A 17,478-nucleotide genomic window follows, 5' to 3' on the forward strand; every position below is an offset into this window, starting at 1 on the left:
GCTGCTTGGTTTTGTGAAGATGTTAGGTTGCTATAGCATTTTCCATAGCAACTTTGCATCTTATTACATAAATAATCCCTCAGTGTCCTTAAAGCTTCCTAAAAAACAGGATTAAATCTATTCTAATATGTAATGATCCTACATCAAACCTTATCAGTATGAAATACCCAGAAAACATAATAAAATGTAATCTAGATAATAGCATTTCTGACAGTCAAAAGGCATCAAACACCACAGACTTTACACTGCAGATTTCAGTTAACTGGTCATTTTCTCCAAATCCTTATTAGGTAAATATTTTTGAAAGTTAAATTTTCTTTTAAAAACAGAAGTATGGCTATTAACCACTTCACTGATGTGTCGTACTATAGCAGAATGTGGCTCTTTTCCTGGGCTGAGGATATGTTAATGTTGCAGAGGAACATACCTGATACATGGAATGGGACATTTGTTATGTTTTATAAAAAAAACAATCAGGCAAGTTTGGCAGTATCCTCTGGCCCTGATTCAGCAAGATACATATGCAGGCCTAACTCTAAGCATGGGAACAGTTCTGTTGAAGTTAATGGGACTTCTCACACGCTTTAAGTTAGACGTGTGCTTAGGGACCATCCTGAGTCAGGGCTTGTTTTTGTAAATGCTGTGGAAAAATGCAATATATATCAGTGTACAAAATCCTGTTAGAAAGCCCAGGTTTTGGCCTGCCTGAGCTCAGCTCCCAACTGGCATGCTGGGAAAAATACATGTACAGACATATTATCTAGTGGAAGAAGTGAATATCTTGTCTTGCTCTCTTTTGAACCTCTCTGATGGTACCCTGGTGCACAAAGTCTCTAGTGGAAATTGTGTCCAGACTTTTTCCCCTTAGTGAAAGCTGTTTTGATTAGACTATATGCTTTTTGTGGCATAGAGCCTCAGCTATAATAAAGTACCTTTGCCTTGCTCCAAGAGCATAAAGGGATATAAATTTCCCTTGTCCTCTATTCCCGAGAAATTGGGGCTTACCCTAGTGTGCCTACAATTTAGTCCTTTATATTTCAAATATTGTTTTCTTTTCTGTTGCTTGTCAAAACCCCCTGGTAGAGTGAAAGAGGCAGGTTTTTTACTAAATTCTATCTTCCTCCTCACATGTATATTAATTTATTATTTAGGGTTGCTTGTAAGTTTGGGTTGCTAATTACATTGAAATGCTATTGATTTATGTGAAGAAATAGGGGCAGTGACTCATTCATTTAAGGGTAATAAATTAGAACTTTACATGGTCTTTGTCAAGAGATATAAAGAAAGAAAAAGATAGGTCAAATTTGAGCATAATAGTATTGTTTTCATAAAATCTAACAGTGGAAAGCAAGGAAACCAACAAGCAATAATAAAACAAACAAGTCAAAAATGGATAGTCTCAAGTAAAAAACAAAATATCTAAATCACCAGAAAAGGACGGGTGGAACATCCAGTCATTAGAAGTAGAACGAAGAGAGGAAAAAGTAAGAGTTTTGAGAGGAGGAAGTCAGAAAACTAAAGTAAGAGCAGGAATAAGTTCCAAAATGTCATGCCTAAGAGATTTAGGCCTTGTTAATATTCACAATTCCACCAGTTTATCCACACAACATTTTGCACCCATTTAACTAAATCAACTTAAAATCAGACCTTTTGTTCAACTTGCGCAACTGTGGACACAGATAAGACCTGAGAAATGGCAAGAGAAGATTGAATCATGGCAAGAAGATTGTGGCACGATGAATCAACATCAGCCAGGTCACTTCTACATTTTTGGGGGCTTTCCTTGAAGATTTCTCATCCTAGTGGTGATCACGCCTGCAATTTGTGAGATTGATGGAGAAGCCTGGGTATAGTATTATTTGCATAGGGTGTGATTTCCAAACACTGACTAAGTCACATAGGTGTTTTGAAAATCCCCTATTCTAAAGGCCCAAACTGCACTGACTTTGGAAAGTTGTATCTACATTATGTGCATAAAAGATGTACCCCAAACACATAATTATGTACACAATTTACAGTGGCTTAATTTGCTGTTGTGCATGGAGCTGCCTGTCCTACAGGTACAAGTATATGTCATGCTTACACAAGGTAGACACAACTTTTTATTACTTTTATTGCAGTAGTTCCTAGAGGCCCAAGGTCCCTACTGTACATATATATAGTCAGAGACAGTCCTTACAGCAAACAGCTTACAATCTAAATGGCAAAACAGACAACAGGCAGACGAAAGGAAACACCATTATCTCCATTTTACAGATGGGGCACCAAGTCACAGAGAGATAAGTGATTTGTCCAAAGTCACACAGGTATTTTGTAGCAGAGCTGGAATATCACCCAGATTTTCTGAGTCCAGGTCTTAACCACAGGACTGCAGCTGCCAACTTTCTAATTGCACAAAACTGAACACCCTAAACCCACCCTTCCCTGAGGCCCTATCCCCGCTCACTACATTCCCCCTCTCTTAGTGGTTCACTCCCCCCACCCTCGCTCACTTTCACTGGGCTGGGGCAGGGGCTTGGTGTGCAGGAGGGGATGAGGGATTTGGGGTGTGCGAGGGGGCTCCAGGTTTGGGGGGGTCAGGGCTGGGGCAGGGGGTTGAGGTGCAGGGGGTGTGAGGGCTCTGGGATGGGGCCAGGGATGATGGCTTTGGGCTTCAGGAGGGGGCTCCCAGGTTTGGGGGAGCTGAGGGCTGGGCCGGGGGTTGGAGCACGGGCTTACCTCACGCAGCTCCCGGTCAGCAGCCCAGCAGGGGAGTCTAAGGCAGGCTGCCTGCCTGTCCTGACACTGCATTGTGCGTGTGCTGGAAGTGGCCAGCAGGTCTGGTGCAAAAAAGTGGGAGCAGGAGACTCCACGCACACTGCTATCATCCACAGGCACCACCCCAGCTCCCATTGGCTGGGAACTGGCCAATGGGAGTGCAGAGACAGTGCTCGGGATGTGGGCAGTGCACAGAGCCCCATGGCCCTCCGCCTAGAAGCCAGACCTGCTGGCCACTTCCGGGGCACAGAATGGTGCCCCAGGACAGGTAGGGACTAGCCTGCCTTAGCACTGCAGCACTGCCAACCAGACGTTTAACGGTCCTGTTGGTGGTGTTGACCGGAGCTGCCAGGGTTCCTTTTAGACTGGGGGTTCCGGTAGAAACACAGACACCTGGTCACCCTACACAGGACCATCCATCCAGCGTCCTTTTGCAGTTAAGTGTCTTTTTGCTCTTATGGCTGCCTACTAAACTCTCTCCCTCATTGGAGTTGCATTCAGTAGAATTAATAGCACATCATCAGGATCTGTTGTCTTAGGAACAGCATAGCACCAGTTTCCCTTAAAGGGAAATTACTGATATCTCCTAGGGATACAGCAAACTTTTTTGTTATCTCTGCAGGATGCAGCTTCACGTCAATAATTCTTAAAATTACTTCTGAGACTTTTACTTTTGAGTCCCTGCTCCCAATGCCAGCAGGCAGGAGACCAGCCATCCATAAACTCCAATTGTTCTAAACATTTCCCTCTATTCTCTAGCCTCCTGTGCAGGGTACCATTTTTCTGAACTTATGCTTCAATAACTGCACCTTGACTTTCAAATGTATTAATGAACACAGTTGCCAGTTTTTTAGCAATGTCTCAGTTTTACCTCAGCACACATCTATTTTCCCGTCAAGCTCCAAAATCCACAATGCAAATAAGTCAGTGTTTACATCTAAAGCTTGAGTTGTGGAAAAAGACTCTAAAGAAATGGCTGCAAACTGTGGGACAGACTCACTGGGTGGTGTCTCTTGGAGTTCACCATCAGTCTCAGGTTGTGGGTCCAATCTGAGATGGACGGGGAATACAACAAGGTGACCAAGACTCTTAACTCTACCATGGGGCCTGAAGACATCAGGCAGCCCCACAGAGTGGGCATAGATGGCCAGGAATGAGAAAAAGCCAAGCCATCCGTGCTAGTTCAATACATCCCCGAGGTAGGCTCCAGTGACAAGTTTCTGATGGAGCCTCAGCAGCAGTTTAAAAACTTCTTTCTGCTGGTGTACAACAGTACTGCAGTTTGCCCTGTCCCTGGAGGTATAGGGGATATAACCTGTACACCCTCACGCTCATGTGAGTAGGGTCTGAATGCCTCAAGCCCTGAAAATGTGATATCGCTGTACAACATTGCTATGAGTTAAGTTGTGTTTGCTCAGAATGCTGTGTCTCTGCATTGCAGCATGGTCTGGAGGAATGATCACATGGCTGGGAGTCAGGAGGCCCTGAGTTATAAGCCTGGCTTTACCATGATGCACAAGTGTGGCCACAGTTTTAAGATACAGAATTTCTGACATCAATAAATTAGGGAAATGAACAGTGAGAAAATCAATAGTCTTGTGAGTAAAAGAAGCAAATTTGAACCTAAAATGCAACAATGTACTTTGTAATGAGGCATTATTAAGCTGCACTGTATATCCTTAAGAAACAAACCTGAATCCACCAAAACACACAGTGATTAGTGCAATTTGTAATCTGCAACAAATTCACAACTGGCCTGAAAGCCTGACCATGGTTCCCAAAGCAAACACCTCTCTGCCAGATGTTTCATCATCTGCTCCACAGTGCACAAAATTCACAGTGTCCAAGAGCCTAGCATTAGCATAGACTCATAGACTCATAGACTCATAGGTCAGAAGGGACCAATCTGATCATCTAGTCTGACCTCCTGCACAAGGCAGGCCACAGAACCCCACCCATCCAATTTTATACAACCCCTATCCCAGGACCGAGTTATTGAAATCCTCAAAAATGGTTTGAAGACCTCAAGCTGCAGAGACACCACCAGCAAGCGACCCGTGCCCCACGCTGCAGGGGAAGGCGAAAAACCTCCAGGGCACCTGCCAATCCGCCCTGGAGGAAAATTCCTTCCCGACCCCAAATATGGCGATCAGCTAAACCCTGAGCATGTGGGCAAGAGTCACCAGCCAGCACCCAAGAAGGAGTTCTCCGCAGCAACTCAGTACCCATCGCATGCAACATCTCCCCGCAGACCATTGAGCAGACCTGTCTGGTGGTAATTCAAGATCAATTGCCCAAATTGACGATCCTATCATAACATCCCCTCCATATACTTATCAAGCTTTGTCTTAAAGCCAGGAAAGTCTTTTGCCCCTACTACTTCCCTCGGAAGGCTATTCCAGAACTTCACTCCCCTAATGGTCAGAAACCTTCGTCTAATTTCAAGTCTAAACTTCCTAATATCCAGTTTATACCCATTCGTCCTCGTGGCTACATTAGTACTAAACTTAAATAATTCCTCTCCCTCCCTAACGTTAACCCCCTTGATATATTTATATAGGGCGAGCATATCCCCCCTCAGCCTTCTTTTGGCCAGGCTAAACAAGCCAAGCTCTTTGAGTCTCCTTTCATAAGGCAGTTTTTCCATTCCTCGGATCATCCTCGTAGCCCGTCTCTGAACCTGTTCCAGTTTGAATTCATCCTTCTTGAACATGGGACACCAGAACTGCACACAGTATTCCAGATGGGGTCTCACCAACGCCGTATACAACGGTACTAACACCTCCTTATCCTTGCAGGAAATACCCCGCCTGATGCATCCCAAAATCGCATTTGCTTTTTTAACAGCCGTATCACATTGGCGACTCATAGTCATCCTGCTATCAACCAGTACCCCAAGGTCCTTCTCTTCCTCCGTCGCTTCCAACTGATGCGCCCCCAACGTATATCCAAAATTCTTATTATTAATTCCTAAATGCATGACCTTGCACTTTTCACTATTGTATTTCATCCTATTTCTATTACTCCAGTTTACAAGGTGGTTCAGATCTTCTTGAATAGTATCCCTGTCCTTCTCAGTGTTAGCAATACCCCCCAGCTTCGTGTCATCCGCGAACTTTATTAGCACATTCCCGCTCTTTGTGCCAAGGTCAGTAATAAAAAGGTTAAATAAGATCGGTCCCAAGACCGATCCTTGAGGGACTCCACTGGTGACCTCCTTCCAGTCCGACAGTTCACCTTTCAATACGACCCTCTGGAGTCTCCCCTTTAACCAGTTCCTTATCCACCTTACAACTTTCATATTCACTCCCAGCTTTTCCAATTTAACTAACAGCTCCCCGTGCGGAACCGTGTCGAACGCCTTACTGAAATCTAGGTAAATTATATCTACCGCATTTCCTTTATCTAAGTAATCCGTCACCTTCTCAAAGAAGGAGATCAGATTGGTTTGGCACGATCTACCTTGAGTAAATCCGTGTTGCAGTTCGTCCCAATTACCATTGACCTCTATGTCCTTGACTACTTTCTCCCTTAACATTTTTTCCAAGACCTTACATACTACAGACGTCAAGCTAACAGGCCTATAATTACCCGGATCACTCTTTTTCCCTTTCTTAAAAATAGGAACTACATTAGCAATCCTCCAGTCATACGGCACAACACCCGAGATTATCGATTGCTTAAAAATTCTTGCTAACGGGCTCGCAATTTCACGCGCCAGTTCCTTTAATATCCTCGGGTGGAGATTGTCCGGGCCCTCCGACTTCGACCCATCAAGCTGTTCAAGTACGGCCTCTACCTCAGTTGCAGTAATATCCACTTCCACATCCACATTCCCGTATATCATCCCTCCATCATCGCAAGGTTCCTCACTAGTCTTATTAAAAACCGAGGCAAAGTACTTGTTTAGATGTTGGGCCATGCCTAGGTTATCCTTAACCTCCATTCCATCCTCAGTGTATAGCGGCCCCACTTCTTCTTTCTTTGTTTTCTTCTTATTTATGTGGCTGTAGAACCTTTTACTATTGGTTTTGATTCCCTTTGCAAGTTCCAGTTCAATGCGGCTTTTAGCCTTCCTCACTTTATCCCTACATGTTCTGATCTCAGCAAGGTAGCTTTCTTTACTGATCCTGCCTTCCTTCCACTCCCTGTAAGCTTTCTGCTTTTGTCTAATCCCCTCTCTGAGTTGCTTGCTCATCCAGTTTGGCCTGCAACTCCTGCCCATGGTTCTTTTCCCCTTTCTCGGGATGCAGGCTTCCGACAGTCTCCGCAGCTGTGACTTAAAGTAATTCCAGGCCTCCTCCACATTTAAATCCACTAATTCCTCCGTCCAATCCACTTCCCTAACTAATTTCCTTAACTCTTTAAAATTAGCCCTTGAGAAGTCAAAAACCCTAATCGCAGATCTACATTTGTTTATCCTTCCATCTAGTTTGAACTGAATCAGCTCATGATCACTCGAACCAAGGTTGTCCCCTACCACCATTTCTTCTACGAGGTCCTCACTGCTCACCAACACCAAGTCTAGAATGGCATCCCCTCTCGTAGGTGCTTCAACTACTTGATGAAGAAATCCATCCGCTATCACATCCAGAAAAATCCGACCCCTATTATTCGTGCAAGTACTCGTCCTCCAGTCTATGTCCGGGAAGTTGAAGTCCCCCATAATCACACATTTCCCCTTGGTGTTTACTTCATTAAAGACATTAAAGAGGTCTCTATCCATATCCCAATCCGATCCCGGCGGTCTGTAGCACACCCCAAGCACTATCTCAGGGGAAGCTCTAGTTGCTTTTTTACCCAGCGTGATTTTTGCCCAGACGGACTCCGTGTTATCCATTCCATTGCATCTTATTTCGCTACATTTAATTTCATCATTGATGTACAAGGCTACTCCCCCACCTTTGCCTTTCTTCCTGTCTTTTCTGAACAGCACATAGCCTTCAATACCCGTGCTCCAGTCATGAGTACTATTCCACCAGGTTTCGGTAATCCCTATAATATCCGGCTTGACTTCCTGCACGAGTAACTCCAGTTCCTCCATCTTGTTACCTAGGCTCCTCGCATTAGTGTACAAACCTTTTAATTTTCGGCGTTGGCCGTCAGTGACATTCTTTCCCCCGTCGTGCACAAACTGTCTGCCACCAGCATCACCCGTTACTCTGGTTTCTACTCCACTATTCCTCCTTGGATCAAATCTTGGGGCCACAAGGGTATCCCCGCTCACTTTGTTTACTTCCCTCTCCAGGTTATGTTCTGGCGTGGAGATCTCCCGAACATTTCCCAACCATCTCCCCCAACTTTCTAGTTTAAAGCCCTCTTGATGAGGTCGGCGAGCCTCCATCCTAGAATCCTATTTCCCTCCTTGCTGAGATGAAGTCCATCCTGAGCAAACAGTCGTCTATCCGTAAATGCGTCCCAGTGACCGTACATCCCAAAGCCCTCCTTATAACACCACTCCCTGAGCCATCTGTTGATCGCCATAATCTTGTCCCTCCTTCGTCGCCCCGCTCTAGGAACCGGCAGAATCCCACTGAAGATCACCTGAGCCTCGATGTCTTTAAGCCTCTTCCCCAGTCTGAAATAGTCCTCCTTGATACTGTCCAGTGAGTAACTAGCCGTATCGTTTGTTCCCACATGAAGGATAATCAATGGATTTTTTCCCGCTCCCGCTAAGATCGTATTCAGGCTCAAGTCCACATCCTGTATCTTAGCCCCCGGCAGACAGCACACTCTTCTGTTCTCCCGATCCGGTTTAGTTACAGGCCTGTCTACTCATAGTGCCACTCAGAAATTTAAACTTGATCAGACTTCAGTCTACACCTGACAGATGAGGACTCTTGCACCACCCTATTCTTAACATCTGTTAAATAGCGAATGGAAATGATGAGGCTGGAATTCACCCCTCTTCATCTCAATAGACTTAAGTATTGACATTAAAGATCCCACCAATATAGCTTTTTCAGTCTAACCAATCTAGATGTTAGGGACGTACGTGGCACTCTTCACCATAGTATCTAAATGCTTGTGGATGCCAAGTTATTTTTGCACAAGGAGAATGATAGTACTTGATTAAGCAGATGAAATGGTTTCAGAGGATTGCTGAAATTGTAACTAGTAGTGACAACATTTAGGAAACAATGCCAGCACCTGAATTCACTGGGAGGCATTCTTTCTTATATAAGGGCTGACTAGAACCCCTAGTCTATAATTAGTTTTCTTAAAGGTTTATTTGAATATGGTGCTCTTAAGTTCCTTAGAGATTGAACCATTCATCTTTTGGTCATTCCTGAACTGTCCTACTCTTTATGAAAATTATATACTTTTACTATTCTGTAGATAGACAAGGATTTAACAGTGAGGAACATGTCAATGTCTGCTTGCTGAACAAAGGTGTTCCTTTGCAATCAAAAGATTTTTTTAAAAATATTCTCTCTGTAGAAAAGACCACGTAAATAGATAAGAGAAGAAAAAAAGTTGGGTCAGGAATGACTTACTCAAGCAAAAAACCAAAAAAACAAAGACAAACAACCCCCCCCCCCCGACATCTACAGCAAAGGAGGGTGAGGAACCTGACCAACAGAAAAAGATGAACCGTCAACAAGCAGGGTCTGATTCTCCTCTCAGACAAGTTTTATGCTAGAGTAAGTTCATTGGTTTCAAATAGTTATTTTCAGTTGACACCAGCATAAGTGAGAGGAGAATCAAAACATTTATTTGAAAGTCTAATGTTGGGAAAAGAAAATGGTAAAATCTAGTTTTCTTACTGGGTGATTCTTCATAGGAAACAGGCTGGATCAACTACATACTGGGACAAATTCAACCCTGGTGTAACTCTGCTGAAGTCAAGGGAACTAGTGATGGCTTTGGATGACCACAGTATTTGATTTATACCATTGAATTTGCACTTTGTGTGTGATGTATTAGCAAAACTGTTAATGATATTGTGAATGGCAATGATCCGTCCAAGACAATAAGAGACAAATTCAAATCAACTAAAATAGCAGGGGAGGGAGAATCACAGAAATCTCTGATTTTTGTCCAAAACAGACAAACAAACAAACAAACTAACTGAAAAATACATATTTTTACCACAGGGAAAAAAAAACATATTTTCTACTGGTTAATATGATGCATGGTGGCTGAACTGCACCTCAATCTAAGTATTCATTTGTTAAAACACAATGAAATATTAAGTATGACTGTTCACAGCATAATTATTTTTCTTGAGTCCAGTGAGTTGGCATCGGTCACCTTTTTTTGTTAATTTTAATTATAATTATTTATCTCCATAAGACTGGACATGCCCAGGCAAATGATTATGTGTTCATATGAAGCTGTTATTGCCAGCAATCCTATGCCCACAGAGCCACTGTGTCAGCTCCAATCACTCTACTAATGAATACTGGAAAATTTAATCCCATACAATTATCTTAAGCAGAAATTAATGCTGCCCCTAGGAGGGTTTATTATTTCCATCTATCTTTCTGAAGACTATTTTTTCCTATAGGAAAAGTGCTCTTTTCCTGTTCATAGTGAAAGTTTCTTTCCACAATGGTATCCTACTTTTCAGTCTTCATTTCTGGAGATCTTTAACCTCACATAGCCACTGGCACCTGTGTGCTAAACACTTTTCTGTTGCATATCTGTAAGAACACATATGTGTACACATGCACAGACATAGGACACCATCCATGGTGGGAGAAATGGGGTCAGGTCATAGAATCTGGAACCTGTGTGCAGATGTTTAGGTTAAATGTATGTCATTGTTAATATCTTGAGTTTGTGCATATAAATTGCCCCATCTTTGCCCATATACCTCATCTCTGTCTGGTAGGGCTCAATTGAGCTTCATCTAGACCTTCTGCAAGGCTTTCCTTTTTGATGCTGAGTAATACGCGGCTCAACCCTTGTCAGCTCCTCACAACTCTCTAACCCATTGCTGACAAGAAAGTCAAGAAACCAAGGAAAGGATTCAGACCAAGGTATTTCCTTCCATAGTGCATACCAGTTACTCATAAGTCACTGAGTCAGCCCAACATCCGCCTCCTGAATTGTTTGTACTGGATAGCTGAAATATATCAAGTGTACTTGCACTTCCTTTCATGATAGGCAAGAGTATCAATTAATGTATATCTAGTGCCACACTTTGAAATGTGTGTCTTTAAGAGTTAATTCCATGGAAAACTCAGATAATATACATGCAAATGTATTTGCTAGAAAGAAAAGGTAAGGTTCAAAGAATATTGAATGAAACACAATTTTAGCTGCTTTTATTTAAATATGACATTATTACTATCCTGGAATGCAATACAATTTTGGAAGATGAGAAGAACCTTGTTGAAAGACCCAAAATGGAAGCAACTATGGAAAGAACTAGAGATTCTGATGAGTACATTTCTTGGAAGGTGACAGAGCACTCTAGATACAAGTGAGAGTCATACAAACACAAAATGTAAGGACAATTAAATTAAAAATAGATGTTCTATGTTATATAACTATTTTCTATCACTGGAGGTAACATCACCCATCTACGTTTTGAAACGAACTGTTCAACATCTTACAGGATATTGTGAAGGGTTTCAACTTTACCTGATTCATCTACTCTCAGCTTTTTACTGGGATTGTCACTGCTGTCGTCATCAGACATTTCCATCTCCTCTTCACGGCGGATCCCCATGAGCTGTTCGCTGTGAGCATTCCGGAGCTCCTAAAACCCAAGATGACCCTTTATCAGTATTGACTTCCATGAACTGATCTCTCTATTTCTAAACAACTATTTTAAATTTTATAGTCTGATATTTTAAAAAATACATATAAATAACCCACGAATATTAGTACAGAATCAGCACAAGATTCAGAGTTAGAAGGGCTCAAATTGAAGGGAATGGAGTTCTTTGTGTTAAAATATTTTAAATAACTGAATATGTCAAATACACCATTGGGAAAAAACAACAGAGAAGATGAGTTCCCCTTGTTCAATTACTACCAGTTCTACCCAGGCAGATATATTTCAGTAATGGCAACACTTAATACTGCATGTAAAATGCATGTACAAAGGTGCTATCAAGTTGGTTAAAAAATAAAAAGCTCTAACTCTCAGAAGCCCTAGGTTTCTATGCTTGCACACGGTAAACCCAGTTACCACAAATTTTAAATTCTCAGCATAGAAACATCTTTTTTGGTAACATCTGCATCTTGATTTGAAACAAATGACAGAGCCAACAGCCCATTCTCAGAGAATCCCCTACCAGGGCAGACAGTATGTATGTAACTAAGTAAATGATCAGGAAGCATGTGGGCTTTATAAAAGTCCAGAGCATCTTTGTCCTCAAAGAATAAAACAGGACAGTACTGGTGTAATGGCTGGCTTTTTAATGGGTGCAGCACAGAGAAGACTGAGAGAATTCTATTTTGTCTTAATAATACTGTCAGGTGTAACACAGGTATGTTGCACAGTGATTAGTGTAGAGCTTTTCAGTCTGTAGACAGCTAATTTTTCTATCGACAAAGAGCCCAATTCCCAAAGAGATGGTTTGAAATCTTTGAAATAAGGAAAAGTCACGTGGAAGGATTAAATAGTGCTGAAGGTTCCAACTATTTACCCATGCAATTAACAACAAACTCTTTTAGTGGGATGGAGAAAAAAAAAGGAGGGTGTTTCCCTGGGGCTGTGCCTTGGGTTCATCAGTAAATGTCATACACCATAATAAAGGTATATGTATCTGTTAATCACTGTGAAGGCAGAGAGGCTAATTAATGGGTGTTTTACATGGGAATCATTTGAAATTCAGAGGATTGACTAAAATGGTAAAACCAGGATTGAATGAACTTATGAATTTTTGTCTTAAATGCAATTAACCACTTTGTAATTCCATACTGAAAATAGCCACAAACACTTTTTACCAGAGAGTATGCTGTATCTTCTTAGAAACCAAATGATTAATGTATTTTAGATTGCAAATGTCCCAGGAGCAACTATTTCAAAACTATCTTTAGCAGCCAAACAATAATCTTCTCCAGGAACCTCAATGAGGTCCCTTTTTTCTTTGTGTTGACAGAAAAGCTCACATAACAAGGGGAGATGAAAGGGAAATGTAAGCACATTAGCAAAGGAGGGAATAGTCAAATAATATGATTTGAATCAACAGAGCTATTTGCTGATGTATGCATAATATTTTACAACTGAGAAACAGGAATTGTCCATACACATTGGTTCAACCAGAGATTTCAGAACCTCTTTTTATTTTTAATTGTTTTCTTTCTTCAGAAAGAAAAAAAGAGCAACAACTTTTAAATAAGCAAAGATGTTTTGTGAATTAACATTTCTGGAAAGCCCTAATTTTAGGCATTTTACTTTAAAATAAATTTAAAAACCAGCAAATGAATGACATGATGTGTCCCCTCATGAAAAGTTAGTTAAGAAGGGATCATTTAAATCTGTTTCTGTAACAGATAACTGGAGGATAGCTAATGTGACACCATTTTTTAAAAAGGGCTCCAGAGGTGATCCAGTGGCAATTACAGGCCGGTAAGACTAACTTCAGTACCAAAAAAACTAGTTGTAACTATTGGAAAGAACAGAATTACTAGGCACATAGATGAACACGATCTGTTGGGGAGGAGTCAACAGGACTTTTGTAAAAGGAATTCATGCCTCACCAATCTATTAGAATTCTTTGAGGGGGTCAACAAGCATGTGCGCAAGGGTGATCCAGTGGATACAGTGTACTTGGACTTTCAGAAAGCCGTTGACAAGGTCCCTCATCAAAGGCTCTTAAGCAAAGTAAGCTGTCATGGGATAAGAGGGAAGGTCCTCTCATGGATCAGTAATCGTTTAAAAGAGAGGAAACAATGGGGAGAAATAAATGGTCAGTTTTCAGAACAGAGAGAGGTAAATAGTGGTGTTTCCCAGGGGTCTGTACTGGGACCAGTGCTGTTCAACATATTCATAAATGATCTGGAAAAAGGGGTAAACAGTGAGCTGGCAAAATTTGCTTATGATTTAAATTACTCAAGATAATTAAGTCCAAAATAGACTTTGAAGAGCTACAAAGGGATCTCACAAAACTGGGTATCTGGGCAACAAAATGACAGATTAAATTCAATATTGATAAATTCAGAATAATGCACATTGGAAAATATATCCCAACTATACATACAAGATGGTGGGATTTAAATTAGCTGTTATTCGAGAGAGATCTTGGAGTCATTGTGGATGATTCTCTAAAAACCTCAATGTGCAGCAGCAGTCAAAAAAAGTGAACAGAATGTTGGGAATCATTAGGAAAGGGATAGATAATAAAACAGAAAATGTCATAATGCCACTATATAAATCCATGGTATGTCCTCATCTTGAATACTGCATGCAGTTCTGATCACCCCATCTTAAAAAAAGATATATTAGAATTGGAAAGGGTACAGAGAAGGGTAACAAAATGATTAAAGGAGGAGAGATTAAAAAGACTGGCACTTTTCAGCTTGGAAAAGAGATAACTAAGGGGAGATATGCTAGAGGTCTACAAAATCATGAACGGTGTGAAGAAAGTGGACAGTGAAGTGTTATTTACTCCTTCACATAACACAAGAACCAGGGGTAACCCAATGAAATTAATAAGTAGCAGGTTTAAAACAATCAAAAAGAAGCACTTCTCACAATGCACAGTCAAACTGCGCAATCATTGCCAGGGGATGTTGTAAAGGTCAAAACAATAATGGAGTTCAAAGAAGAATTAGATAAATTCATGGAGGATAGGTCCATCAGTAGGGATTAGCCAGGATGATCAGTGATGCAACCCTATACTCTGGGTTTCCCTAGCTTCTGATTTCCAGAAGCTGGGAGTGGATAACAGGATAATTTGATGATTGCTCTGTTTATTCCCTCTGAAGCATCTGGTATTGGTCACTGTCAGAAGACAGGATACTGGGCAATATGGACCATTGGTCTGACCCAGTATGGCCATTCTTATTTTCTTATTACTTTAACATAGTTGAAATAAAGTAACAGAAAACCACTTTTCACATCTCCCTAAAAGACAATAAAGAAAACACCCACATCCCCAACTTCCAGTTAAACAAAGAATTTATTTGCCACCCACTTGAACTATTTATGAACAAAATGCAAAATACAGCTCTTAACAATAAATTATTCTAACATTTTATTTTAAGTGTCCCATTATTGTGAAGTCATTCGGTATTCGCCATAATAGCACTGATAATAAAAATTCATTTGGTATTCATGCGGATGTTACATCTAGTGCCATCGGTATTCAACTGTAATTTAGCATTAGTTAATGGGCACTTAAAACGCAACCCAAATGATTTATATCACAGCAGTTAAGTGTTTCTCAAACTAAGTGTGCAACACTTATTTTACAAGTGTACTACAGAATAATTAAATAAGTGCATCTTACCTTCTATAGTTTTTGTTGTGAGACAGAGAAAATCATTTAGAGGACTGTAATGTTAACAATTAACATACTGTATTACATGGAAATAAGCAACTGTATGTAAATTACTTTTACATAAAAAAGAAAGAAAACAAAGACAATGGTACTTACTTTTAAAATACGGGTTCATAGCGTATATACTGAATTAAAATTGAAAGCTGGATGACCAATAACACAAAACAGGACTACTACTTTCTTTGCTGACTCTTGTGTAGAGGAAAGTGGAATCCCAGATCTCTTTTCTCATTTTCTTTGCTCATGCTTATGACAATCACACATGCATGGACTTGGATAGTCACCCTAATGTGTGCTATTATTACATTTATACTGCTGTGTTTGCCAGCCATGAACTTCGAGTCAATACAAATGATTGATTTATTTTTTAAAGATGGACACAAAATAGATGGGAAAGAGTACCACCCATCTCTGGACTAAATATGCTTTACTGATTATTAAGAAAAGAAATCTTTATTTTATTTACCAGCAAACTCATATTACTATGACCATATGATACAACCAGAACAAATATCTATACTATATACCTGTTTTATTTATCAGACCTCAGTGCCTTCCTAAAAATGTATTGTTTAGTATGTGAAAGACTTAATTCTAAAATGTATTTATTTTAAATATCTTTGCTAATTTCACCATTTCATTTCATTATTTCAGAGTGGTAAACATATTCCTCTAATGATTTCCCATTTCTTGTAAAAGAAAAATAAAAACACATTGCTCTCCAACTTAGTGTTATTTAACAAAATTTATTGTAATGGGAGCAATGGGAGCAATACATACTGAAATGAGATAGTATAATGGCTAGTTGATTAACTGCTAAAACTACAGCTGTAAATATTGCTGAATGCTGTACGTCCAGCTACAGTCACACTTGTTCTGTGTCAATCCAGCTGTGAGATGATGGATAAAAAGTAATAATAAAATCACCAACCTCAGAATGCTTTCGCCAAATGTCTATGTTCTTTCGCTGAGCTTTCGAGAAATGGTCCCAAGCTTTTTGTCTGGTAGAAGCGTTGAAAACGGCCACAATCTGCTCAACTTTGGTGAACAAGGAAGTCAAACAAGACAAGCAATTTATGTTGTGATCACTATAGAGAATCAAAGCAAAGACACTAGGAGTCTATGGATGATGTCATTACTGAAATAACATCATCAATATCCATCCAATTATGTGTCTTTTGTACTTACATTTTATCAATGTTGGAGATGTCTCCCTTCAAGTCTGTCTCCATAACTTTAGTCTACACAAGTTACAAATATATACTGAAGAATTTGCATGCAGTTGCCTCTTGTGCATAATTTGTGTGCTGTGTGTATGTTCATATAAATGTTGGGGGAGAGGGGTTGTGTGGAGGAGGAAGAAGTGTTAGAGGCAAGGTGTGAGATAGGCCCCACTCTAATAACATTATCCCAAAGAGGCCCTTTGAAGCTAGTGCAATGGTCCCTAACTGCAACACTTTGAGGTGCAAGTATCCTCAGTTTGGTTACAATCCCACATTTTCCACAACTAAAGGGACGGTGCTACCAGCTGAGCTGTTGTGCTGTTCTATCAGTTTAACCTGAATAAGCACCATTTTTGTAGAGAAGTTCTCTGCGATTTAGCTCTCTGGATTTGTTGGCTAAACTAGCATTGTCTGTTTTGTAAAGCTGCCACGTTCTGTGTTTCAGACACTTTAAAGCCTACTAGAATCAAGGAAAGGACGGTGAACTCGGTTCATGTCCCACTTCCTGTGCCACCTGAGCTGGTAGCTCCATATCTTACCTCATCCACACACCTAGTTGCTGTTTTCCTCTCCCGGGGTGATTCACTTCAAATCGTGGGACTTTAAGGCTATGTTTACATTAGAAACACTACTGTGGCACTGCTGTGCAGCTGCTGTTATGTGGACACTTACTACAGCGATGGAAGGTGTTCTTCCATTGCTGTAGTAAATTCACCATTCCAAGAGGCGGTAGCTAGGTGGATGGAAGAATTCGTCTGTCAACCTGGTTGTGTCTACACTGCGGCTTACATTGGCTTAATGATGTCTCTTCTGGAGTGTGAATTTTTCACACTCCTCAGCAATGTAGCAGGTCGACCTAACTGTCTAGTGTAGACTAGTCCTCAGCCTTGGAGAATACAGTCTATGGAGCAATCCTGCAACGGCTTCCCTAGAATGGGCTAGATAATTTAATAGGTTGTTTTAATCTCTGACATCTATGATGTCTAACCAATGGATAAGGGCCATGGATGTTTCTACTAAAATGATGAGCAGTG

The 17,478-nt window shown here is 40.8% G+C and overlaps 1 protein-coding gene across 6 annotated transcripts in view; it reads right to left on the minus strand.

Moving 5' to 3' along the window:
- ENOX1 (ecto-NOX disulfide-thiol exchanger 1) overlaps window positions 1-17,478 on the minus strand; it is a 536,222-nt gene that overhangs the window by 92,288 nt on the left and 426,456 nt on the right. For all 6 annotated transcript variants that reach the window (XM_050948778.1, XM_050948788.1, XM_050948749.1 and 3 more), the window contains 2 exons: window positions 16,153-16,259; window positions 11,350-11,467 (listed from right to left, as the gene is read on the minus strand). In XM_050948778.1, the coding sequence (XP_050804735.1) occupies window positions 11,350-11,467; window positions 16,153-16,259 (225 nt within the window). The remainder of the gene's footprint in view (window positions 1-11,349; window positions 11,468-16,152; window positions 16,260-17,478) is intronic.

This window comes from Gopherus flavomarginatus, chromosome 1 (genome assembly GCF_025201925.1).
Source record: "Gopherus flavomarginatus isolate rGopFla2 chromosome 1, rGopFla2.mat.asm, whole genome shotgun sequence".
Classification (NCBI taxonomy): domain Eukaryota; kingdom Metazoa; phylum Chordata; order Testudines; family Testudinidae; genus Gopherus; species Gopherus flavomarginatus.